The sequence below is a fragment of the Talpa occidentalis genome, unplaced genomic scaffold, assembly GCF_014898055.3.
Source record: "Talpa occidentalis isolate TD23 unplaced genomic scaffold, MPIMG_talOcc4v2.1 talOcc4.17, whole genome shotgun sequence".
Taxonomy (NCBI): Eukaryota; Metazoa; Chordata; class Mammalia; order Eulipotyphla; family Talpidae; genus Talpa; species Talpa occidentalis.
Window position 1 is genome coordinate 43,212,734 of NW_023601754.1, and position 26,918 is coordinate 43,239,651.

Consider the following 26,918-nt stretch of genomic DNA (forward strand, 5'->3'; position numbering starts at 1 on the left):
TAGACTCAGCACAGCTGAGAGAAGTGTCAGAGGACTTGAATATCGATGCAGCAAAACCATACAAACTTAAAACAAAAATTGTGATGAAAACAGAGTACCCAAGAATTATGGGGAAACTTTCTTGGAATCCCAAAGGGAAAGAAGAGAGAATCAGAAGGAAAATATTTAGGATAATGTTTGAGATTTTCACCAAAATAATGTAAGGCTTCACTCATATCCAAAGACCTCAGAATATCCAAACAATATTTTAAATCAAAACAAAAAACCTAAACATTATTGCCAAACAGCTGAAAATAAATAGTGCAGAGGAAATATAAATGGCAGACAGAGGGAAAAACATAACATACAAGGAAAAGAAAGCCTTTGCATCGAAGACCATGCAAACCAGAAGGCATTGAAATAACAGCTTTAACATTAAGAAGCAAAATACTTTTAAATCAATAATACCAACTTACCTTTTTTTTAAGTATACAAAAATAAGGAATTTCAGATGAACAAAAGCTGACAGAATTCACTACCTGTTAACCTAGCTACAAAAAAATATTAAAGGAATTTCCAAAGGCAGGAGTAAGAGCAAATCAGGTATAGACTTGGATCTATCAAAAGTTGAACAAAAGCATAAGAGTAGGTCCCAATAATATCAATCCATCCACTTGTATCAATAATTACATTAAAAGTAAATGTTCTAGGGCCTCCCCGGTGGTGCAGCGGTTGAGCGCTGGGTTGCGAAGCTGCCCAGCAGCCTCTGCAGCGCCGGCTTAATCCCCGGCTGCTCCCCTGCCATCAGAGGAGGGTCCTACATGGCACGCAGACCTCTCCTGCCGCCCGCTGCTCCCCTCAGCAGTGTACTTCGGTCCTTCTGCCTGCTCTGCTCCCCTCTCTGGCTCTGGTGAATTCTCTCACCCTCCCGTGCTTCTGACTGTATCCAGTGCTTGTATAAAATAAATAAATCTTTAAAAAAAAAGTCATTAAATAAAAAAGTAAATGTTCTAAACATACCATTTAAAACATTGTCAGATTGGATAATTAAAAAACAAAAGCAAGACCAAACTATATGCTATGTGTTTCCTATAGAGATCCTGTTTAGATATAAAGAGGTAAGTAGGTTAGAAGACTGCATGGAAAAAGGTATGTCATGCTGAAACAAGTCAAAAGAAAGCTGGACTAGCTGTATTAATAATCAACAAAGAATTCATATAAGGGATATTACCAGGAATGTACCAGGAAAACATGCAATCCCAAATGTCCATGGACCTAATACAAAGCTTCAAGATTCATGAAACAAAAAATGTGAGAAAATCACAGTTGTTGCTGGAGAAACTCAACATGTCTCTTAGTATTTTATAAAACAAGATGGCAGAATATCACTAGGGCTATGGAAAGCTTGAACACCAGTATCACCCAGTTTAACTTTTTTTTGCCACTTAGAGAACACTTCAAGATTGGTCAAATTCACGTTTCTTTCAAGTGCACTTAGAATATTCAAATCATATTTTGGACCATTAAAGAAACCACACCAAGCTTAGAAGAAATCGTGCAAAGTATGTTCTCTGACCCAAACAGGAATAAACTATTGAGCAAGTGATGTCAGTTACCTCACACCAGGCACAAAATTCCCAGAATGTCAACCCACTGCATGACTTATAGGGGGTGAAGTATCCATACATCTTTATGCCTATAAATTTGCTAGAGTAAACAAAATGTACAGATTCTTTGAAAGACACAAATTCCAGAGCATACACAAGAAGAAAACCTGAATAATCCTTTTCTCTTAAAGAAGTTGAACTTAAAGATAGAAACTAACAAAGTTAGGATTAGATGGTTTTCCTGGCAAATTCTAGCCAAATATTTAAGGGAAGAAATGATTACAATTCTACACAAATCTTAGGAAAAAAAAAAGTGAAACCTTTCATGTTATGAAGCTAACATCTTGATAATCCAAAAATTACATTGTAAGATCAGAAAACTTGAACATAGATACAGAAGTCAGTATTATTACTCAGCAATTTATAAAAAGGATCATGAGAAAGTGGTTTAGATTCTGGAAATGCGGAGTGTTTCAATACAAAAATCAAGCTAACTACATCCACAGAAAATACAGAAAAACCATTTGACAAAATTAAACATCAATTCATAACTGAACAATAAAACCTAGGAATTAAAGGCAGCCTCTCTCAAAGGAGGTTCACAAAATACTAGTAACATTTTTAATGGTGAAAAAGTGAAAGTTTCGCCCTTAGTTTGTAAACAAGTCAAGGACTTCTTGCAAAACCTCATTTCCACATCATACAGGAGATATTTGCCAATGTACTAAGGTGAGAAAAAGAAAAGATATACAGATAGAAAAGGAAGACATAAAAAGACAAGATTTTCTATGTAGAGCACAAAGAATCAACAAAAAAATCTAGTCTAACCAATTAGTGAGTTAGGATCAAGGTCAATATACAAAAATCATCTAGTCATGAACTACTGGAAATGGAGACTAAGGAAACAGTAATACTGTGTGTGTGTGTAAATGAAGGGTGAGTTGTGTGATTTCCATAATAACTATGAAATGCTGATGAATGATTTAAAAGCACTCAAAATAGATAGGACTTGAACATGTAAGGGAAGATTGAATAGTGTTAAGCCATTTATCCTAAACTGACCTATAAATACAACAGCTCCATTCTCAATCCCAAAAGTTTTACAGAAATCAACAAACTACTTCTAAAATCTATTGCAAAAAGCAAAGAAACTAGTCTAGTCTAAAAGTATATTTTTAAAAAATCACGTTGGAAGATTCACACTATGTTATCTAAAGATTTACTATAAATCTGTTGTAATCAAGACTGTTGTAGAAGAATAAACACAACAGTAGAACATACTAGAGTGCAGAAATAGATTTCAAAAATAGTCAATCGATTTTGACAAAGGTAGCAAAGCATTAAATGTCTTTCAACTGTGTTTATAAATCCGTGTGCACAAGATGAATCTCAACCTATAGAGCACACCAAAAATTTTAATTAAAAATGGAATTTAGCCCTAAATATAAACATGGGTTGGGGTGGTGGTGGTGGTGGTGGTGGTGGTGGTGGTGGTGGTTTTGTTACCTCGAGTTAGGCAGAGTTCTTAGTATGATCCATATCTAAATATTCAATAAATTACACTTCATCAAAATTTAAAATCTCTGCTTTTCAAAAGACCACTGTTATGAAAACAAAGAGAAACTATAGACTGAGAAAACATTTGCAAAACGTGTTTTAAAAGACAGGTATATAAAAATATATAAAGAACTATCCAAACTAAATACTGAGAAATAATCTATTTTTTATACTATTTTTTTTTATTTTTTACATCATTGTTCATTTTTAAACAATATTTGCTTCCCCCCACCCCCTCAGGTGTAGTTCCCCATAGAGTTCCCTTTACCAATGCACCCGTGCACCATCACCTCAGTCCCCTGTGCTCCTCCCTTCCTCCCTCCCTCTGACCCTCTCCTTGCTCCTCCCCTGCACTGTATCTCTGATTTATAATTGTCCGTTTTTGCTTTGTTGTGTTTTGCGGTTAGTATTTTTTTACTCTGATGTCTTATTGGATTCCCCTATATTCCTGCTATAAGTGAAACCATTCGATATTTTTCTTTTTCCTTCTGGCTTATTTCACTGAGCATAATTCCTTCAAGTTCCAGCCATGTTGTTGCGAATGGCATGAGTTTATCTTTTTTGATCACTGAATAATATTCCATTGTGTATATATAGCACATCTTCTTGATCCAGTCATCTGTTTTGGGCATTTGGGTTGAAACAACCTATTTTAAAAAAAAAAATTTTTTTTGAACAGGCATTTCATTAAAGAAGTCAGACAAGCACTTGTTATTATGATCAACATCACTAGTTGTTAGGGAAATTTGAGTCAAAACCACAATGAGGGCTTCCCTGGTGGCACAAGAGGTTAAGCACAGCACTGTGAACCTATCTGCAGCCTCTGCAGCACAAGTTCGAGCCCTGGGGGGCCACGGAGCTACCCACATGGCACAGCAGACCTCTCCTGTCTCGTCCACTGCTCCCCTCAGCAATGTATTTCGGTCAGTCTGCCTGTTCTGTTCCCTGCTCTATCTCTGGTGAATCCTCTCACCCCCTGCACCTCTGGCCTGTACTCCAGTTCTTGTATGCATAAAAAAATCTTTTATTTTTTTTAAGATTTTTATTTATGCAAGAACTGGGGTACAGGCCAGAGATGTGGAGGGGGGGGTGGGAGGATTCACCAGAGACAGAGTGGGGAACAGAACAGGAAGATCGACCAAAATACACTGCTGAGGGGAGCAGCAGGCAAGTCAGGAGAAGTCTGCTGTGCCATGTGGTAGCTCCCTGGCCAGGCATCAAACTTGTGCTGCAGTGGCTGCGGACAGCTTCATAGGTTGCGTCTTAACCCCTTGCGCCACCAGGGAGGCCCTAAATCTTTTTTTTTTTTTTTTAAGATTTATTTATGCATACAAGAGCAGGGGTAAAGGCCAGAGGTGCAGAGGCTGAGAGGATTCACCAGAGACAGAGCAGGGAACAGAACAGGCAGATCGAGTGAAATACACTGCTGAGGGGAGTAGCGGGTGCTACGGGAGAGGTCTGCTGTGCCATGTGGTTTGCTCCCTGGTGGGCTGGGGATCGAACTCGTGTTGCAGAGGCTGCGGACAGCTTCATTGGTTGCGTCTTAACCCCTTGTGCCACTAGGGAGGCACATAAATAAATCTTTAAAAAATGAGATAAACCCTATTAAAAATAACTCAAATGAAAAACTGGACACTATCAAGTCCAGAGCAACGGGAGCCTTCAGACATCACAATAGAAGTGCAAAATGCTACAGCCCATTTGAAACAAGCTATAGCTGCTTATCCACACAGCATACATCACAGTAATCCCATGGAAACGGTTTCCGACATACCTGTATGCTAAAGTAGCATTATTAAAGTTATGAAACCTCAAAAGAACACATGTATCCACTGGAGAATGGAAAACAAACCATGTTTATTCGTTTGTTTGGAATCATACTCAGCAATAAAAGGAACAAACCACTGATGCAACCACAAAGATGAATCGCAAATGCATTGTGTTTGGAGAAAGAAGCCAGACTCAAAAGGCCACATATTACTGTGTGATCCTTTAAAAAGGCAAAATGACAGGGACAGGTAAGTGATTGCCTAGGGAGAGTGGAGGGATTGTTCACAAAGGACATGGGGGAACTTTCCGGAGTGTTGGAAATGTTCCCTATCTTAATTTTAGTGGTGTAGTGTTAAGATCACACATTTGTCCAGTAAGTAAATGTAATGTGTATATTACACCTCAGTAAACTGACTTGAAATTAACACCCGGATGTTGCAAATGAAATTGTACAGAAAAATTCAAAGTGGAAAACTGAAAATCAGTGAAAATTCAAGCTCACCACTCAGATACATACAATAAATACTTAGGTGTCCTATGCCTGATATTATCTAGGCAAATAACCCTGTGTTTTTTCAAGATGGGGACTATACGATGCATACTATTTTCTAATATCTTGGATTTTTTTGAACTCATCAATTTGTTAAAAAAAATTCTTTTTGATTAATTTACTGTATCATTTTAATGGTGGCACAATATTCTTCTATGTTTATGTATTTTTACTTTTCTCCTGGTGAATATTTTTAAAAAATGCAATGAAAACTGAGAACCATGAAATTTATATTTTATCAATGCTCCTGTTTACTTCTGTAGCAGTACAGAGACATCATTGTCCCAGAGGACTCACCCAAATCATAGTGTTACATAACATTAATGAATCAAAGAATATAACCTAAAATCATGCAAAGATAATGACTTTCATTTTTTGGAATAACAGATGAATACTAAGAATGTGTCAAGAGTTGCTCAAATCTGGCCAGATCTAGCATTCCTTTTTTTTAAGACCCAAAATGATAAAGCACCAAAATTTGAAATTATACACTGGGAAGCATTTTCACTTTGGAATAACATAATGGATGTGAACAATGTGATGCATGTCAGCTCAGAAGAAGCTGTTTGGTTTAGGCACGCTTAGATTTAATATTTGTTTCTATATAAAACATGATAAAATCATCCAGAACTTTTCTAATTTTTCATATGTAATGTATGTCATTGGTAAGACTCAGGACCAAATTAACAGAAACAGAACTTGGTTGTCCTAGATACCAGGGTTATCTGACTGAGTTCAAAATAATACTCACTAGAACAATCAAGAAAACAGATCACAAAATAGAAAGTTTCACAAGAGAACTTGGAATCACAGAAATTTTGGGGCCAAAAAAATAACTAAACAATGAAATTAGGTGCAATTGGTAGATCAAATGGTTTACACTCTTGTCTCCCTGACTCATATTTCTTTTTTTTACCCATTTAAAGTGTAAATTCAATGGTTTTTAGTATGTTCACAGAATTGTACAAACCATCGCCACAATGTTAGAACTTTCAACTAAGAAACCCTGTACCCTTAGACAGTCACGCCCCATCATCCCCAAGGTTGCCCTTTGCCCCCAAGCAACCACTAATATTTATGTCTATAGATTTGCCTATTCTAAATATTTCATTTAAATAGGATCATGTAACATATATGATCCTTTGTGATTGACTTCCTTCATTTACCATAATGTTTCAAGATTCATCCATGTTATAGCATATCATATCATTCCTTTATATAGCCAAATAATATTCCACGGCATGACTGTACCACATTTTGTTTAGATAAACATCATTAGGTGAGGGATGTTAAGGTTGTTTCTACTTTTTGGCTATTATGAATAATACTACTATGAATCTCTGTGGACATGTTTTCATTTTTCTTGGTTATGTACCTAGGAGTAGAAGTTGCTGAATCATATGGAAAGCCTATGTTTAACATTTTGAAGAATTGCCAGACTCTTTTCCAAAACAGGTGCACCATTTGACATTCCTACCAGTAATGTATAAGGGTTCTAATTTTTCCACATCCTTGCTGATACATGTTATTGTCTCTGACTCACATTTCTAGGGAGTATATAACTTGGTAAATTGAGCTCCAAGTTAGCAATGTGTCTTAAATGCAGTGCGTGTGTAGTTAGAACAAGAGAGCAACCTAAGTATAGCATTTTTGGTGGAAACTTTTGAAAGCCAACTATGTTGTCAACTAATTTAGAGCTTCTCAGTCCACACGACTACCCGAGCAATTTCTAGAAAATGAAAGGAGGAAAAGGCCCCACTCTTCGTTAATAATATCCGCTGCCATATCACACCGAAAAAGCAATTGTGTAGCCTCCTGCTGGAGTTATTTAGAACTTCGGTTTCATTCGGGAAACAGAAAAGGAAAAGGACACGCCCCAAAGACCTAAAGTAGAAATGAGAGTTCTGTCCAGAACAGGAGTAGCGCGAGTTCTATCCCCGGCTAGGGTGAAGCCCACATGGCGAGCAGACCTCTCCTGACTTGCCCGCTGCTCCCCTCAGCAGTGTCCTTCAGTCGATCTGCCTGCTCTGTTCCCCACTCTGTCTCTGGTGAATCCTTTCTCCCTTACGCACCTCTGGCCTGTATCCCAGCTCTTGTATGTGTAAGTAAATTTAAAAATAAGCACGTCTGTAAGCCTGCCGTGGAGATTGCTGGGAAGGAATCTGGAAGGGAATGTTCTACATATCGGTACCGTGATGTGGTTCCAAAGTTTCCCCAGGTCGAGGTCTTGGGCGCAGGCTTGCTCATTCCGGTCACTGCGTACATCCGCAGGTTCACCAAACCAGGGCAAGGGGGTGTTCTCCTTTATCGCAGTAAATGCAATAGATTCTTTTTTTGTCTCATCAGTTAGTTACAGGTGATAACTGGGGCGCGGCCATTCCATTCCAAACAAGTTTGAAATCCAGTGTTCTTCCAGTTTGTGTAAGGCCTTTCGGCTCAAGTCACATTTCCCATTTTTAACCTACTCTCTGCTTACCTGGGGGGAAAAAAGTGGTCTTTAGGGTTTCATAGTGCAAGCCTCTCTCTTCTCATTCCTATGGCTTTGTTTTCTAAGTTCGCGATTATTTTCTCAAGAACTGTAAGAAACGAATAAAACATAACGGAATCTGACAAAGCCCCAGAGAAGACGTCCCAACCCAACCCACTTCAATAGAAACAAAAGTAACGGGTGGGCAACGCGGTCCCGCCAGCCTCATTCTGGGGAAAAGTAGTTCCTGACGTGCGTTAAAAGCGCGTCGGCGCTTCCGTTTGGGGCATTCTGGGAAATGTAGTCCGGAACTGCGTGAGCGCCAGGCGCTTCCGCTCGGGCATTCTGGGAGCGTACTCTGGGAACTGCCACCAGAGGCACTTCCGTTCCAAGAAGGCGAGGCCGGGCTGTGATTGCTGCTACTAAGGTGAGGTAACCTGGTGTCCCTGAATCCCTCGGAGCCCTGTCGCTTTCGGCGAGGAGCCCGCGGCAGCCCGGCGCTCCCTCCTGGAGAAAGGGAGGCTGCAGCCGCGCGGGTCTCAGGTGCTAGCTGTGGCCTCGCGCATCGGGGACGGCTCGCGTCTTGCTCGGAGTTGCGGGTTCTCCAGCGCTCTGCCCTACCCCAATCCTCTCCCTGGACCTCCCAGCAAATTCTGCGTCTTTCTTGAGGTGAATTGTTGAACCAGTTATTTGACCTCCGTTTGCGTCCGTTTTCTGAAGACTAAAAAGTGTTCTCTTCCACTAGCGTTCTTGTGAGACTGCAGTGAGACTGCTGTGTATACGAAAGGCTTAATAACAAGTGCCCCGTAAAATGCTGGCAGCGCCCATAAGCGCTGTTTTAACCCAGAGGGGCGCCCTGTTAACTCCCGCAAGCCCGGGAAGGGATTGGAGTCCAGCCGCTGCGCCACTGCTCACTGCCTCTTGTGGGGCTGTCCCTGGATCCCTGGACTGTTTCTCGCCTCTGGTTTAGGAAGGAGAGTTGTCTTGAGCTGGATCCTGGGGAAAGTCTTCTCTGGTTTATCTGAACAGAAAAGCGACCCTTTGCAGAGGGAGTGTGTGTCTTGTCACTCAGTTCTATTGTGTGTTCAGTTTCACAACTCCGTGTTTTCAACTTAAGTGCAACACGACTTCGCAACCTTAGGTTTTCATTAGTTATTATTTACCATCACACACGAGAGAAGAGACTTTGTTGCAGTCCTTCCAGTTTATAATATTTGCAAGTTCTTTTAGTTAATGTTCTGGAAAGCACGAAAGCGAGGGCGAGTTTGTGGAGCATCTGCTGCAAATAACACCTGCTTGTCTGAGCTGCAGGGGGTTGGGAGTGCTGCTGTCGTCCTGGCTTAGAGGTGGGTGCGTGGAGGCACAGGGAGGCCACTGGTTAATAACTTGCTCCAGTTCACACTGCTAGTCACTAGAAAGTAGTGAAGGGGAGCAAATTTGCCACCCCAAAATGCCTCTGGTATAAGGATGATTTTAGGCTGGTGATTTTAAGAACGAGTGGGCATAGGAAAAGCCTTGAAAATCGGGAAAGAGACATTGTCCCTTTGTGCGTGTGTTTCTCTCGAGCTGGTCTCCAGAAGCTTTTGTCAAAGGAGGTGGTGACAACTGGATTCTGTATGACAAACCTACTCTGTTTTCTGTCTTTGCTGGTTACCTTTGTCAACTGCCTGAATTTTTAAGTTTACAATGTAAATTTAAGTTTACATTCACCCGTCCCCAGAACTTCTTATCACAGGGCAACCTTTGTTTTCTGGACATCTCTGCCTCCCTAGAAGTGGCCTCCTCCCCGTTGCATCCCCAGGTCCCTTTCCTTAGCTCAGGATGTTAGATAAGCCTCAGCTCCATGACTGCCTTTTGAGTCCTTCTTCTATGTGGGACTCCCCTAGGTACGTCATGAAATTTGAGTTTTCTTTTAATCTGTCATGTCGCTTGAATTATTTGACCAGCCAAATGACCTACAAGGGAACAGGAAAATTCTGCCTTCCCTCCTGAGGAGGTGGCAGGATTTGAAACAAGGCACTTGGGTTTGGGCTTTGTCAAAGATTGTCCTTGAACAAAGTCGTCTGGCAGAGGGGGCTCAGTTCTGCCTGTTGGCAGCTCTCTCATCATGGCTTTCCCTTTCTGGTTTTGCCTTCCCAGAGCGCAGCCTTTTCCCAGCAGGAGGAGGAACAAAATGACCAAGTTCCAGGTAAGTTGAATTTGCCTTTCTGTTTCTTAAACTGACATTCAGTTCACCGAGGTTGGACACAGTTTTCTCCTGCTTGGCGAGTGTAGAAGGGAACCAGAGGCTCTGGAGCAATTGTTATGTGTAGGTTTTTGTCTTTTGGCTTATTTCCAAATGATTGTGAGAATTAGGGGATGTTTTTTAAAATGTTATAAACGTGTTTAACAGATAAGCTGTTTTCATGTTCCCACCTACCTTCACATTTGTATTTATACAGTTTTTCGTAGCTTAAGTGCTGTTTGGGGATTTTAAAGTTTATTTCTTTTTTTCTTTTTTTTTAAAGATCTATTTATTTTTATACAAGAGCTGGGGTACAGGCCAGAGGTGCGGGAGGGTGAGCGGATTCACCAGAAACAGAACAGGGAGCAGAACAGGCAGATGGACTGAAAACACTGCTGCGGGGAGCGAGGCAGGAGAGGACACCCGAGGCAGGTGGGCTCAAAAGGGGGACATGTGGAGACGAAGGGTACTTGCTTCTCAGCTTTGGACTTACACCAGGGACTTGGGGTACATCGAGAGGAGACATGTAGGCATACTTGGGGAGAGATGTGGAGAGGCTGACAGTGGTGGCCATTATTCTTGATTAGAACTTTGATTTTGCTCCTTTTGTCCCAGACTTTTGTGTGGCCCCTTTCTCTTTCCTGTGGTTCCCCACAAGGAGCCTTAGACTTGTGGCAAGCTTTCAGGTAGACCCTGTTGGCTGGGCAAGCAGGGTTTCTCTCTCCGTGCACACTGATTGTGTTAGTTCTTTCACATTAAGTCTGCTCTGTGTTTGTGCACATGGTCGGCCTGGCCCCTTTAGGGCATGCAGCCCTGGGGGCCCGGGGCAGCCCTCAGTCTGCCTGCTAACACTTTAAGTTGTAAGGATTCGTTCTTATGGTACCCCACATGTTGAAGAAAGAAGGGCTGACGTAAGGCTCCAGCTGATACTGAAGTCACAGAATTGTTTTAGTTGCCTTCAAAGAAGAGCCAGATTCTTAATCCCAAATTAAGCCATCTGTGTGAAAGTCAAATACCTGTTTTATTCGGTGACATGTTGGCATGTTACCAAATTACCTAAGATTTTTTAAAAATAAGAAAATGCCCGATTCTTGGCCAAGTGTGGAGAATCAGGGACACTTCTAATCTCTTCGAGGAAGAGTTAATTGGGAAATTGCTATGATACTATTGATAGCAAGATAAATAAGGATACATAATTTTTTTTAAGATTTATTTATTTATGCATACAAGAGCTGGGGTATAGGCCAGAGGTGAGAGGATTCACCAGAGACAGAGTGGGGAACAGAACAGGCTGGTTGACCAAAGTACACTGCTGAGGGGAGCAGCAGGCGAGCCAGGAGAGGTCTGCTGCGCCATGTGGATTGCTCCCTCGCCGGGGATCGAACTCATGCTGCAGAGGCTAGGGACAGCTTCATAGGTAGTATCTTAACCCTTGCACCACCAGGGAGGCCCAAGGATACATAACTTTTGACAGTGTGACACTTCCTGAAACTTACCAGTTACTGACCAGATGAATTGGCTGAGATATATGGGGAAAAGGATGTTTTTGCATTATTAAGTTTTCATTATTTGGAGTGGGTAAATATGTTATAGGTAGTCACTTTTATGGAATATATGCAGCTGTGTTTTATTAGTTATAAATGTGCCCAATTGATAAATCAGACTTTATCACTGGTTAATGCATAGGAGGAAACTTAGCATAGAGAGGGTCCTGCACTCTCCAAGGTGTCAGGCATGGGGGGAGATCTTGGGCTGTATCCCCTAAACATCAGGGGGACCAGTATAAGAAGTTGGGTGCCTTGTCCAGGTTACAGAGCTGGCGATGGACACAGCCTTGGTCAGGAACCTCAGCCAAACCAGGCCACTTGTCAGATTTGCAGTGATTTAATAATGACTGTTCCAGAGAGTTAACTATAAAGGTCCACATTTACAAGGCATTTTTATTATTCCGTGGATTCCTTTCTGTTCCTTTGCTCCTGCTCCCCTCCACTCCTGCCCCCCACCCCATGTCTTCCCTCCAAATTTTGTTATGACTATGGAGGGGGAGGAAGGGAGAAACTCTGCTATAGAGTGGCTCAGATCCTGTAGCATCTGTATCTGTTTCCCACACTTTCCCCCCACCCCCCCCACTTTCTCTCAGAGGAGGAGGTTATGAGATTGAGTTTACCTGCCTTTCCCTTTGGTGCGCAGGAGCCAGTGGTGTTCAAGGACGTAGCTGTGGTCTTCACGGAGGAGGAGCTGGGGCTGCTGGACTCTGCCCAGAGGCAGCTATACCGAGATGTGATGCTGGAGACCTTCAGGAATCTGCTGTCGCTGGGTGAGGGCCTGCTGTGCTCTGACTGGGCACCAGCCCCTCACACATGCACCATGTCCCAGACTTGGCACCGCTGACATTCAGGACCAGATATTATTTGTTGTGGGGTGGCCTGTGCTTCTTAGGATGCTGAGCAGCCTTCTTGGCCCAAGTCCACTAGTTCAAGTCTTTAGGACTCTTCAGTGACCAGAGTTTTTTCCAGTCCCTTTGGAGCATAGAGACAAGGTGCTTCTAGTCTTTGTTCCAAGGCAAACACGTGTCCTCTATAAATGAACTACAGGTGAACATTTGGCCTTGTCTGCAGCAGCCTCCTCATTTCATAGGTCTTTCTAAAACCTGTGTCATGAAATTAAGGGGCTCCATCAGCTTTTTTGTGATGGTATAAAATAGAGTAACTGTCACAGTGGAAGACTCACACTGGAACAGTAGCAGCCGCTGCTGCCACTAAAAGATTAGAGACTTTCTAGAAAGGATGTGATGAAAACAGGTAATTGGTTGTGAACTGGTCACTTTGATCTTTTAGTAATTGATGTGTGGCAGTAATGTATTTATTTTTTAAAATTCATTTATTTATTTATACAAGCATTGGGTACAGTTAGAAGCGTGGGAGGGTAAGAGAATTCACCAGAGCCAGAGTGGGGAGCAGAACAGGCAGACTGAAGAAGTACACTGCTGAGGGGAGCAGTGAGCATGGCAGGAGAGGTCTGCGCGCCATGTGGGACCCTTGCCCGGCAGCCTGGGATTGAACGGGCGCTGCAGAGGCTGCGGGCAGCTTCGCAGCCCAATGCTCAACCGCTGCGCCGCAGGGGAAGCCCAGTAATGTATTTTCAGATACTAAATGTATCTCCTATGGTGGGTCCTGATAGAAACTGTCAGACAGTGCTTTGTGGGTGGGGGCCTTACATTGTGGGCTTGGCACCAAACTTTTCACAAATTTTTGCCTATAATGTTTACATTTAAATCTTTTCACAGGACCCCCGTTTTCAAAACCAGATCTGATATCCCAGTTGGAGAGAGAGGAAAAGCTTTGGGTGACCGAGATCCAACTTCAGAGAGGTAGGTGGGTGGGATGCTGCTGGCGGGGTCCTTGGCAGTTATTAGCCCGTTAGCCATCTCCCTTAGGAAACTGTCCCCCTTGGGACACTGTCCTCCACACAGCAGCCCTTTGGAAACATCAATCACATCATGTCCTTCTGCGTCAGACCCTGCACTGACTTCCCCCTTCCCTCAGAATAGAATCCAAAGTTTTAGGGGCCTGGACAGCTCTCTGTGTTTGCTGATACAACTGGCATCACCATTTACATCTTTCTCCTGTCACTCCCTTCCCTCTGTTACTACTGGCATCACTTTATGACAGTGTGCTTCTGCATCACAACTTCACACTTTCCTCTGCCTGGAGTGCTGTCCCACGGCACTTCAGTCGCCCACGTCCACACGTCTCTGACCCGGGTTTCTTACTGATCTGTGCTCTGCTTTGCAGTCACTTCAGCGGAGGTCTTCTCTGATGTCTGGTCACACTACCATCTTCCCTTCACACTGCTGCCGGGCCTTGCTGTCCCACCATGTTGGCATTTTTAAATTGTAAAATAAGCAACAAAATGTATCATTTTAACCACTAAGTGCAGTTCACTGGCATCAAGTGCAGGCGCATTGTTGCACAGCCTGATCAGCATGCTCCAGACACTCTTTTCATCATCCCAAACCGAAACTCTGTATCAAAGAATGACTTCTCTTACCTCCTTCCACCACCACCAGTATCCACTGTCTCTGAACTTGACTCTTCCCCTGCCTTTCCTATGGAGTCATGTGGTGTTTGTCCTTTCGGGTCTGCCTTATTTCCCATAACATAACATCCATATTGTAGCATGGGCGAGGATTTGTTTTTGTAAGGCTGAATAATACTCCAGTGCATGTATAGACCTCGATTTTTCATTTACCTGTTGATGGACTTTTGGGTTGTCCGTACTTTGGTTGCTGTGAATAATGTGAGTGTGAATGCAGGTGTATCTGTTCAAGTCCCTGCTTTCCAGTCTGTTTATTTACCCAAAGTAGGATCACACAGTATTTTTACTTACAGTTTTTGAGGAACTTCCATTCTGTTTCCACTGTAGCTGGGCCAGTTTATTTCCTCATTACCCATTTACATTGTTTACTTACTTTTCCTCCCTTGCCACATTAACTTACTTTCAGTAACATGTTGAAAGGTGACAACACCCACACTTTGATCTGCTCTTTGCAGCTTTGACTATAAAGTATGGTGTTAGCTCATGGTTTTTGTAGCTGTCCTTCAAGTTGAGAATTTTCCTTCTATGCCTAGTTTGCTGTGAGTTTTTATTCATGAACAGGTGTTAGATTTTGTCAAGTGACTTTTCTCTGATGTGTTGATAGAATTGTATAGTTTTTCTGTGATGAATTATATTTCATTTTTTGAATGTTGAACCTGCTATGAGTGAGACCATCCGGTATTTTTCTTTTTCTTTCTGGCTTATTTCGCTGAGCACGATCCCTTCTAGCTCCATCCATGTTGCTGCAAACTGCATGTGTTTATCTTTTTTGATTGCTGAGTAATGGTCCATTGTGTGTATGTACCACATCTTCTTGACCCAGTCATCTATTCTGGGGCATTTGGGTTGTTTCCAAAGCTTAGCTATTGTAAATAGTGCTGCTATAAACATAGGGGTGCAGGTGCCCTTTGGAATTAATGTTTCTGTGTCCTTTGGGTAAATACCTAGGAGTGGAATTCCTGGATCATATGGAAGCTCTATCTTTAGTAGGTCAAGAAATCTCCACACAGCTCTCCATAATGGTTGGACCAGTTTGCACTATTTAATTTTTGATTCCAGAAATTATTTTCTCCTAAACTTAGTCGAGTAAAATCTTTTGGTTTTCTCTTGATTTCTGTTCCAATTTATGCTCCTGTTACTGATTTCTTGTTTCATTGTGGTCTGACGAGGTGTTGTATACTTCCTACTTTTTTTAAACTTATGTTTTTTTTTTTTTTATAGAGGCATGCTTTATTTGTTTGTTTGTTTGTTTATACATGCACTGGGTACAGTCAGAAGCACGGGAGGGTGAGAGAATTCACCAGAGCCAGAGCAGGGAGCAGAGCAGGCAGAAGGACCGAAGTACACTGCTGAGGGGAGCAGCGGGCGGCAGGAGGGGTCTGCACGCCATGTGGGACCCTCCTCCGGTGGTGAACCGGCGCCTCGGGCGCGGGCAGCTTCGCAACCCAGCGCTCAACTGCTGCGCCAACGGGGAGGCCCCTATACTTCCTACTTTTTAACATTTGTTAAGGTGTGTTTCCTGATCAGAGTGTATTTTGTCTCAAGAGGTTGCGAAGAATATGTGCTGTTACTGGACTAAGTGGTCGGTGGATGTCAGTTCCGTTCAGGTGATTGATGGTGCTGCCCGTGTGGCTGTGGCCTAATTGTTTGCTTCCTGGGTCTCTCAGCGTGGGCGCCAACCATAGTAGAGGATTAGCTATTCTCAGACGTCTGTTAACCTTTGCCTCACGTATTTTGATGTCCTACTTCAGTACATACATCTGAAGGGTTACATCTCCTTGAGAATCGATTCAGGCATATAAAAACCCTCTGTAGCCTAATAATTTTCCTGGCTCTGAAGTCTGTCCCTAAATTAACTGCTCCTGCTTTCAGTCTGTTAGTGTAAGCACGAATATCTTCCTGTTCCTATTACGCAATATGTGTCTTTGCATTTGAGGTGGTTTCTTATATAAAAGTTTGCTCTTTATTGTTCCATTCTGACATTTTAATTGGTTTATGTGCTGCTGACACAAACATTACCTGTAACAGCTGGATGTCTGTACACCATATTCTTTGTCGCCCTTGTTTCTTTCTGTTGTGCGCTTTAATGTTTCAGTATTACTTAATGGCCACTATTTTTCATTCCATTTCACCATTAAATGTATTTTTTGGCTGTTTGCTAAAGAATTGTAGAAACGTGAAATTGAATAAATACACCTTCCAATATTCTGTTCTATCTTGTCTCTGTAGGTATGTTCTGGGAAAGAGCACAGGGGAGCACGGCAGAGTAATTGTATGCAGGTCACAACCCAGTAACATCTGTGAGGTCTGGTTGTTTATTACCTTGCACCCCTGTCTTCTGGCTTTGCTTCTCTCTGCTCCTGCTCCCCCTGCTCAGTCTCAGATTCCTTCTGCTCTTGCTCCTCTTGCCCCTGTGCTCCTGCGTCTTGTGCTCCTGCTCCACCAATCCAATTTCTCTGCTCATGATCCCCTCTGCTTCTGTACCCACTGCTCCCGATTCTCCTGCTCCCCCATCCTCCTGCTGCTCCCCCTTCTAGCTCCCCAGCTACCCTTCTGCTGCTTCCAATGCTCCTGCTCCCCCTGCTCCCTCTATCCTTCTGCTACTCCTCCTGCCCCAGCTCCCGCTGTTCCATCATTCATGCTCCTGGCTCCTACTCCACCACTGCTCCTGCTCCCAGCCCTTGCTCTCCACTCCTGACCCGCCTGCTCCTATTCTTATTCCCCCTTCTGCACTCTTCCCTGCTCCCCACTCCCCTACTGCTCTCCCTGCTAAGCCTCAGCCTGCTCCCGCTCTCCCTGCACATTCTGCCCCAGCTCCTGTTATCCCTGACCTTTTGCTTCCCCTGCTGCTGCTCCAGCTCCTGCATTCCCTTCTGCTCCCTTTGCTCCAGCTATCCTTGCTAGTGTTCTCCCTGCCTTTGCTCCCCTTGCTCCCACTCCCCACTTTTCTGCTACTCCCCCTGCTCCCTCTACTGCTGCTTCTGTTACCCCTGCTGTTGTTTGTGCTCCCCATCTCAGGCTTCCCTGGCTCCTGTGCCCCCAGCTGCTGCTCCTGCACCCACTGCTGCTATCCCTTCTCCTGCTCTCCCTTCTCCCTCTGCTGTGGCTCCTACTCACCCTCCTGCTGTCCTACTCCCTCTGCGCCCCCCTGCTGCTGCTCCTGCTGCTCTCCCTTCTCTTCCTGTTGCTGCTCCTGCTCCCTCTGCTGCTGCTTTCTCCTCTTGCTCCTGCTCCTCTTGCTGCTCCCCCTGTTCCTGCTCCCCTGGCTCCAGCTGCTCCCCCTGCTCCTGCTCCCTGGCTCCTGCTGCTCCCCCTGATCCCACTACCCTTGCTCCAGCTCCTGCTCCCAATCCCTTTGCTCCTGCTCCCCCTGCTGCTGCTTTTGCTCGCCTTGCTTTTGCTCCCCTTGCTCCTGCTGCTGCTCCCCTTGCTCCTGCTCCCCCTACTGCTGCCCCCCCCGCTGCTCCCCATGCTCCTGCTCCCCCTGCTCCTGCTCCCCCTGCTCCTGCTGCTCCCCTTGCTCTGCTCCCCTGCTGCTGCTCCCCTGCTCCTGCTCTTCCTGCTGCTGCTCCCATTGCTCCTGCTCCCCTGCTGCTGCTGCTCCCCTGTGCTCCTGCTCCCCCTGCTCCTGTTCCCCCTGCTGCTGCTCCCCCTGCTCCTGCTCTTCCTGCTGCTTCTCCCCTTGCTCTGCTCCTGTTCCCCTGCTGCTGCTCCCCCTGCTGCTGGCCCCCTGCTGCTCCCCCCTGCTCCTGCTCTTCCTGCTGCTGCTCCCCTGCTCCTCCTGCTGCCCCAGCTCCTGCTCCTCCTGCTGCGGCACCCCCTGCTGCTGCTCCCCCTGTGCTCCTGCCCTGCTGCTGCTGCTCCCTGTTGCTGCTCCTCCTGTTCCTGCTGCTCCTGCTCCCCAGCTCCTGCTCTTCCTGCTGCTGCTCCCCTTGCTGCTGCTCCCCCTGCTGCTGCTCCTCCTTCTCTGCTCCCCTGCTGCTGCCCCCTGTTGCTGCTCCTCCTGCTCCCCCTGCTGCTGCTCCCCCTGCTCCTGCTCCCCCTGCTCCTGCTCTTCCTGCTGCTGTTCCTGCTGCTGCTCCCCCTGCTCCTGCTCCCCTTGCTGCTGCTCCCCCTGCTGCTGCTCTTCTTGCTGCTGCTCCTGCTCCCCCTGCTGCTGCTCTTCCTACTGCTGCTCTCCTTGCTCCTGTTCCCCCTGTGCTCTCCTGCTGCTCCCCCTGCTCCTCCTGCTGCCCAGCTCCTGCTCCTCCTGCTGCTGCGGCACCCCCTGCTGCTGCTCCCCCTGTGCTCCTGCTCCCCTGCTCCCCTGTTGCTGCTCCTCCTGTTCCTGCTGCTGCTCCTGCTCCCCGCTCCTGCTCTTCCTGCTGCTGCTCCCCTGCTGCTGCTCCTCCTTCTCCTGCTCCCCTGCTGCTGCTCCCCTGCTGCTGCTCCCCCTGCCCTGCTCCCTCTGCTGCTCCCCTGCTGCTGCTCCTCCTTCTCCTGCTCCCCTGCTGCTGCTCCCCCTGTTGCTGCTCCTCCTGCTCCCCCTGCTGCTGCTCCCCTGCTCCTGCTCCCCCTGCTCCTGCTCTTCCTGCTGCTGTTCCTTCTGCTGCTCCCCCTGCTCCTCCTGCTGCTGCTGCTCCCCCTGTGCTCCTGCTCCCCCTGCTGCTGCTCACCCTGCTCCTGCTCCCCCTGCTCCTGCTCCCCCTGTTGCTGCTCCTCCTGTTCCTGCTGCTCCCCTTGCTGCTGCTCCCCCTGCTGCTGCTCTTCCTGGTGCTGCTCCCTTGCTGCTGCTCCCCTGCTGCTGCTCCTCCTTCTCCTGCTCCCCTGCTGCTGCTCCCCCTGTTGCTGCTCCTCCTGCTCCCCCTGCTGCTGCTCCCCCTGCTCCTGCTCCCCCTGCTCCTGCTCTTCCTGCTGCTGTTCCCCCTGCTCCTCCTGCTCTTCCTGCTGCTGCTGCTCCCCCAGGTCCTGCTCTTCCTGCTGCTGCTCCCCCTGCTGCTCCCCTTGCTGCTGCTCCCCTTTGCTGCTCCTGCTCCCTTGTTGCTGCTGCTCCTGCTCCCCCTGCTCCTGCTCCCCTGCTGCTGCTCCCCTGCTCCTGCTCTTCCTGCTGCTGTTTCCCCTGCAGCTGCTCTCCTTGCTCCTGTTCCCTGTGCTGCTCCTGCTCCCCCTGCTCCTCCTGCTGCTGCTCCTCCTGCTGCTGCTCCTGCTCCCCCAGCTCCTGCTCTTCCTGCTGCTGCTCCCCTGCTCCTGCTCCCCTGCTGCTGCTCCCCCTGCTCCTGCTCTTCCTGCTGCTGCTCCCCCTGCAGCTGCTCTCCTTGCTCCTGTTCCCCTGTGCTGCTCCTGCTCCCCCTGCTCCTCCTGCTGCTGCTCCTCCTGCTGCTGCTCCTGCTCCCCCAGCTCCTGCTCTTTCCTGCTGCTGCTCCCCCTGCTCCTGCTCCCCCTGCTGCTGCTCCTGCTCCCCCTGTGCTCCTGCTGTTCCCCCTGCTGCTGCTCCTGCTCCCCCCCCCCTGCTGCTGCTCCCCCTGCTGCTGCTCTTCCTGGTGCTGCTCCCCTTGCTGCTGCTCCCCCTGCTGCTGCTCCTCCTTCTCCTGCTCCCCTGCTGCTGCTCCCCCTGCTGCTGCTCCCCTGCTGCTGCTCCTGCTCCCCCTGCTGCTCCCCTGTGCTCCTGCTGTTCCCCTGCTGCTGCTCCTGCTCCCCCCCCTGCTGCTCCTCCCCCACTGCTGCTCCCCCTGCTGCTGCTCCTGCTCCCCTTTCTGCTGCTCCCCCTGCTCCTGCTCCCCTTTCTGCTGCTCCCCCAGCTCTTCCTGCTGCTCCTGCTCCCCCTGCTCCTGCTGCTCCCCCTGTTGCTGCTCCTGCTCCCCCTGCTCCTGCTCCTCCTGCTCCCCCTGCTGCTGCTCCCCTACTGCTGCCCCCCTCCCCTGCTGCTCCCCATGCTCCTGCTCCCCCTGCTGCTCCCCTTGCTCCTGCTCCCCCTATTGCTGCTCCCCCTGCTGCTGCTCTTCCTGCTGCTGCTCCCATTGCTCCTGCTCCCCCTGCTGCTGCTGCTCCCCCTGCTCCTGCTCTTCCTGCTGCTCCGCTGCTGCTCCCCTGTGCTCCTGCTCCCCCTGCTCCTGTTCCCCCTGCTGCTGCTCCCGCTCTTCCTGCTGCTTCTCCCCTTGCTCTGCTCCTGTTCCCCCTGTTGCTGCTCCCCTGCTGCTCCCCCTGCTCCTGTTCCCCCTGCTGCTGCTCCCGCTCTTCCTGCTGCTTCTCCCCTTGCTCTGCTCCTGTTCCCCCTGTTGCTGCTCCCCCTGCTGCTGGGCCCCCTGCTGCTCCCCCCTGCTCCTGCTCTTCCTGCTGCTGCTCCCCCTGCTCCTGCTCCCCTTGCTGCTGCTCCCCCTGCTGCTGCTCTTCTTGCTGCTGCTCCTGCTCCCCCTGCTGCTGCTCTTCCTACTGCTGCTCTCCTTGCTCCTGTTCCCCCTGTGCTCCTCCTGCTGCTCCCCCTGCTCCTCCTGCTGCCCCAGCTCCTGCTCCTCCTGCTGCTGCGGCACCCCCTGCTGCTGCTCCCCCTGTGCTCCTGCTCCCCCTGCTCCCCCTGTTGCTGCTCCTCCTGTTCCTGCTGCTGCTCCTGCTCCCCCAGCTCCTGCTCTTCCTGCTGCTGCTCCCCCTGCTGCTGCTCCTCCTTCTCCTGCTCCCCTGCTGCTGCTCCCCCTGCTGCTGCTCCCCCTGCTCCTGCTCCCTCTGCTGCTCCCCCTGCTGCTGCTCCTCCTTCTCCTGCTCCCCTGCTGCTGCTCCCCCTGTGCTGCTCCCTCCTGCTCCTGCTCTTCCTGCTGCTGTTCCTTCTGCTGCTCCCCCTGCTCCTCCTGCTGCCCCAGCTCCTGCTCCTCCTGCTGCTGCGGCACCCCCTGCTGCTGCTCCCCCTGTGCTCCTGCTCCCCCTGCTGCTGCTCCCCCTGTTGCTGCTCCTCCTGTTCCTGCTGCTCCCCTGCTGCTGCTCCCCCTGCTGCTGCTCCCCCTGCTGCTGCTCCCCTTGCTGCTGCTCCCCTTGCTGCTTCTCCCCCTGCTGCTGCTCCTGCTCCCCCAGCTCCTGCTCTTCCTGGTGCTGCTCCCCTTGCTGCTGCTCCCCCTGCTGCTGCTCCCCCTGCTGCTGCTCCTCCTTCTCCTGCTCCCCTGCTGCTGCTCCCCTGTTGCTGCTCCTCCTGCTCCTGCTCCCCTGCTCCTGCTCTTCCTGCTGCTGTTCCCCTGCTCCTCCTGCTCTTCCCCCAGGTCCTGCTCTTCCTGCTGCTGCTCCCCCTGCTGCTCCCCTTGCTGCTGCTCCCCTTTGCTGCTCCTGCTCCCCCTGCTCCTGCTCCCCCAGCTGCTGCTCTTCCTGCTGCTGCTCCCCCTGCAGCTGCTCTCCTTGCTCCTGTTCCCCTGTGCTGCTCCTGCTCCCCCTGCTCCTGCTCCCCCAGCTCCTGCTCTTCCTGCTGCTGCTCCCCCTGCTCCTGCTCCCCTTGCTGCTGCTCCCCCTGCTGCTGCTCCTGCTCCTCCTGCTGCTGCTCCCCCTGCTGCTGCTCCTGCTCCCCCTGTTGCTGCTCCTGCTCCCCCCCCTGCTGCTCCTCCCCCCCCACTGCTGCTGCTCCTGCTCCCCTTTCTGCTGCTCCCCCTACTGCTGCTCCAGCTCTTCCTGCTGCTCCTGCTCCCGCTGCTCCCTGTTGCTGCTCCTGCTCCTCTGCTCCTGCTCCTCCTGCTGCTGCTCCCCCTGCTGCTGCTCCTCCTGCTCCCCCTGCTCCTGCTCCTCCTGCTGCTGCTCCTGCTCCCCCTGTGCTGCTCCTGCTCCCCCTGCTCCCCCTGCTGCTGCTCCCCCTCCCCCTGCTCCTCCTGCTCCTGCTCCCCCTGCTCCTCCTGCTGCTGCTCCCCTGCTGCTGCTCCCCCTGCTGCTGCTCCCCCTGCTCCTGCTCCCCCTGCTGCTGCTCCCCTGCTGCTGCTCCCCCTGCTGCTGCTCCCCCTGCTGCTACTCCCCTTGCTGCTCCAGCTCCTCTTGCTGTTGCTCCTGCTCCCCCTGTTCCTCCTGCTTCCCGTTTCCCCTGTGTCTGGGGCTTTCCCAGTTCTGCTCCTTTAAGAGAATGGTAATAAACAATTTACACTTCCAGGATTATTCTGCTGTGATGACCTGTAAATCATTCTGCCTCTGGTGTATAGTGACTGCCTTCCCATCAGAAGCAGAACAGAGGGAGCAGGAGTGGCAGGGCAGGGCATAAGCAGCAGTAGGGGAAGCAGCAGCAGAGTACTTACAACTTAGACCTTCTAGACAATTCAAGTAGTGACTTCTTGTGTATGGAGACTCCCTTTCATTTTTTGCAGGAGCAGGGGGAGCAGCAGCAGAGGGACTAGGAACAGGTAGAGCAGCAGCAGGGGGAGGAGTAGAGTAGTAACAATTCATATCTTTTAGACTCTTTTGCTTTCATCATTTGAAATGCAATTAGTGCCTCCTGGGGCAGGGAGATTGCTTTTCATTTTGTGCAGGGGGAGCAGCAGCAAGAGCCAGGAGCAGAGTAATAACCATTCATACTTTCTAGACTAGTTTCCTATGATCACCTGAAATGCAATTTGGTGACTCCTGGGGCATGGAGATTGCTTTTCATTTTGTGCAGGAGCAGACCTGAAGCAGGAAGAGTAGCAGCAGGGAGAGCAGGAGCAGGGGGAGCAGCATCAGGGAGAGGAGCAGCAAAGGGAGCAGCAGCAGGGAGAGCAGCAGCAGGGGGAGCAGGAACAGAGTATTAACAATTCATACCTTCTAGTTTGCTTTTATCACCGGAAATGCAATTAGCTCCTGCTCTCCTTGCTGCTGCTCTCCCATCTCCTGCACAAAATGAAAAGCAATCTCCATAGCCCTGGAGTCAAGAATTGCATTTCAGGTGATCCAAGCAAACTACAAGGTATCAATTATTGTTACTCTGCTCCTGCTCCCCCACTTCCATGCTCTCCCTGCAAGAAATGAGAAGCAATCTTGATACCACAGTCACTATGTGCAAGTTAGAGGAGCTTGTTTCTCATTTTGTAATGAAGCAGGGGAGCAGCAGCAGAGTAGTAACAGTTCATACCTTCTAGCTTGCTTTGATCACCGGAAATTCAATTAGTGATGCCTGGGGGAGCAGCAGCAGGGTGACTAGGAGCAGGGGGAGCAGCAGGAGCAGGGGCAGCAGGAGCAGAGTAATAACAATTCATACCTTCTAGACTAGTTCCCATGATCACCTGAAATGCAATTCATGACTCTGGCCATGGCGATAGTTTTTCATTTTGTACCTGAGCAGGGGGAGTAGGAGCAGGGGAAGCAGGAGGAGCAGCAGCAGAGTAATAACAATTCATACCTTCTAGATTGCTTTGATCACCTAACATGGAATTAATGACTCCAGGAGAAGCAGCAGCAGGGTGAGCAGCAGCAGAGTAATAACAATTCATACCTTCTAGACTAGTTCCCATGTTCACCTGAAATGCATTTGGTGACTCCTGGGGCATGCAGATTGTTTTCATTTTGTGCAGAAGCAGACCTGAAGCAGGAGGAGCAGCAGCAGGGAGAGCAGGAGCAGGGGGAGCAGCAGCAGGGGGAGCTGCAGGAAGGGGAGTAGCAGCAGGGGGAGCAGCAGCAGGGGGAGCTGCAGCAAAGGGAGCAGGAGCAGGGGGAGCAACAACAGGGGAAGCAGGAGCAGGGGGAGCAGCAGCAGAGGGAGCTGCAGGAAGGGGAGTAGCAGCAGGGGGAACAGCAGCAGGGGGAGTTGCAGCAAAGGGAGCAGGAGCAGGGGAGCAGGAGCAGGGGGAGCTGCAGCAAAGGAGCAGCAGCAGGGGGAGCAGGAGCAGAGTAATAACAATTCATACCTTCTAGACTAGTTTCCTATGATCACCTGAAATGCAATTTGGTGATTCCTGGGGCATGGAGGTTGCTTTTCATTTTGTGGAGGAGGAACAGCAGCAGGGGAGTTGCAGCAGGGGGGAGCAGCAGCAGAGTAGTAATGTTATAGGGCAACCCATACCTTATGTTACCTTTGATCACCTGAAAAGCAATTCCTGACTCAGGGGTTATGGAGATTGCTTTTCATTTTGTCTACTAGCTGGGGGAGCAGCAACAAGGGGAGCAGCAACAGCAGGGGGTGCAGGAGCAGAATAATAACAATTTATACCTTCTAGACTAGTTCCCATGATCACCTGAAATGCAATTCGTGACTCCTGGGGCATGGAGATAGCTCTTCAATTGTGCCCCAGCAGGGGGAGTAGGAAAAGGGGGAGCAGCAGCAGAGTAATGACAATTCATACCTTCTAGATTGCTTTGATCACCTGAAATGCAATTAGTGGCTCCTAGAGGAGCAGCAGCAGGGGGAGCAGAAGCAAGGAGAGCAGCAGCAGAGTAATAACAATTCATACCTTCTAGACTAGTTTCCATGATCACCTGAAATGCAGTGGGACTCTTGGGGTATAGACACTGCTTTTGATTTTGTGCAGGGGGAGTAAGAGTGGGGGGAGCATGAGGAACAACAGCAAGGGGAGCAGGAGCATGGGGAGCTGCAGCAATAGGAGCAGCAGCAGAGTAATAACAATTCATACCTTCTACACTAGTTCCCATGATCACCTGAAATGTAATTCATGACTCCTGGCCCATGACAATAGTTTTTCATTTGTACCTGAGCAGGGGGAGTAGGAGCAAGGGAAGCAGGAGCAGCAGCAGCAGGGGGGAGGAGCAACAGAGTAATAACAATTCATACCTTCTAGTTTGCTTTGATCACCTGACATGAAATTAGTGACTCCTGGGGAGCAGCAGCAGGGGGAGCAGCAGCAGGTGGAGCAGGAGCAGAGTAATAATTCATATCTTCTAGACTAGTTCCCATGTTCACCTGAAATGCAATTTGGTGACTCCTGGGGCATGGAGATTGCTTTTCATTTTGTGCAGGAGCAGACCTGAAGCAGGAGGAGTTGCAGCAGGGGTAGTAGCAGCAGGGAAAGCAGAAGCAGGGGGAGCAGCAGCAGGGGGAGTGGGAGCAGGGAGAGGAGCAGCAGCAGGGGGAGCAGGAGCAGAGTATTAACAATTCATACCTTCTAGTTTTGCTTTTATCACCTGAAATGCAATTAGCTCCTGCTCTCCTTGCTGCTGCTCCCCCATCTCCTGCACAAAATGAAAAGCAATCTCCATAGCCCTGGAGTCAAGAATTGCATTTACTATAAGGTATGAATTAGTGTTACTCTGCTCCTGCTCCCCCTCTTCCTGCTCTCCCTGCACAAAATGAGAAGCAATCTTGATACCACAGTCACTATTTGCAAGTTAGAAGAGCTTGTTTCTCATTTTGTAATGGAGCAGGGGAGCAGCAGCAGAGAAATAACAGTTCATACCTTCTAACTTGCTTTGATCACCTGAAATTCAATTAGTGACTCCTGGGGGAGCAGCAGCAGGGTGACCTGGAGCAGGGGGAGGAGCAGGGGCAGTAGGAGCACAGTAATAATTCATACCTTCTAGACTAGTTCCCATGATCACCTGAAATGCAATTCATGACTCTGGCCATGGCGATAGTTTTTCATTTTGTACCTGAGCAGGGGGAGTAGGAGCAGGGGAAGCAGGAGGAGCAGCAGCAGAGTAATAACAATTCATACCTTCTAGATTGCTTTGATCACCTGACATGGAATTAGTGACTCCAGGGGGAGCAGCAGCAGAGTATTAACAATTCATACCTTCTAGACTAGTTCCCATGTTCACCTAAAATGCAATTTGGTGACTCCCAGGGCATGCAGATTGTTTTCATTTTGTGCAGGAGCAGACTTGAAGTAGGAGGAGCAGCAGCTGGGGGAGCAGCAGCAGGGGGAGCAGCAGCAGGGGGAGCTGCAGCAGGGGAAGCAGCAGCAGGGGGAGCAGCAACAAAGGGAGCAGCAGCAGGGGGAGCAGCAGCAGAGTAATAACAATTCATACCTTCTGGTTTGCTTTTATCACCTGAAATACAATTAGCTCCTGCTCTCCTTGCTGCTGCTCCCCCATCTCCTGCACAAAATGAAAAGCAATCTCCATAGCCCTGGAGTCAAGAATTGCATTTCAGGTGATCCAAGCAAACTATAAGGTATGAATTAGTGTTACTCTGCTCCTGCTCCCCCTCTTTCTGCACTCCCTGCACAAAATGAGAAGCAATCTTGATACCATAGTCACTATTTGCAAGTTAGAAGAGCTTGTTTCTCCTTTTGTAATGAGGCAGGGGGAGCAGTAGCAGAGAAATAACAGTTCATACCTTCTAACTTGCTTTGATCACCTGAAATTCAATTAGTGACTCCTGGGGGAGCAGCAGCAGGGTGACCTGGAGCAGGGGGAGCAGCAGGGGCAGTAGGAGCACAGTAATAATTCTTACCTTCTAGACTAGTTCCCATGATCACCTGAAATGCAATTCATGACTCTGGCCATGGCGATAGTTTTTCATTTTGTACCTGAGCAGGGGGAGTAGAAGCAGGGGAAGCAGGAGGAGCAGCAGCAGAGTAATAACAATTCATACCTTCTAGATTGCTTTGATCACCTGACATGGAATTAGTGACTCCAGGGGGAGCAGTAGCAGGGGGAGTGGCAGCAGAGTAATAACAATTCATACCTTCTAGACTAGTTCCCATGTTCAATGAAATGCAATTTGGTGACTCCGGGGGCATGCAGACTGTTTTCATTTTGTGCAGGAGAAAACCTGAAGCAGGAGGAGCAGCAGCAGGGGGAGCAGCA

The 26,918-nt window shown here is 48.6% G+C and overlaps 1 protein-coding gene across 5 annotated transcripts in view; it reads left to right on the top strand.

Moving 5' to 3' along the window:
- Window positions 1-26,918, top strand: part of LOC119249397 (zinc finger protein 235-like) — a 50,193-nt gene that overhangs the window by 10,960 nt on the left and 12,315 nt on the right. The window contains exons 1-5 of one of the 5 annotated variants that reach the window (XM_037516720.1): window positions 8,272-8,357; window positions 10,070-10,118; window positions 12,345-12,471; window positions 13,441-13,524; window positions 16,482-16,552. In XM_037516720.1, coding sequence (XP_037372617.1) covers window positions 10,104-10,118; window positions 12,345-12,471; window positions 13,441-13,524; window positions 16,482-16,522 — 267 coding nt within the window. In that variant the 5' untranslated portion in view covers window positions 8,272-8,357; window positions 10,070-10,103 and the 3' untranslated portion in view covers window positions 16,523-16,552. Of the gene's footprint in view, window positions 1-8,271; window positions 8,358-10,069; window positions 10,119-12,344; window positions 12,472-13,440; window positions 13,525-13,948; window positions 14,709-16,481; window positions 16,558-26,918 lie in introns of those variants that run through there. The other 4 variants (XM_037516719.2, XM_037516717.2, XM_054697228.1 and 1 more) reach the window with 4 other exon arrangements.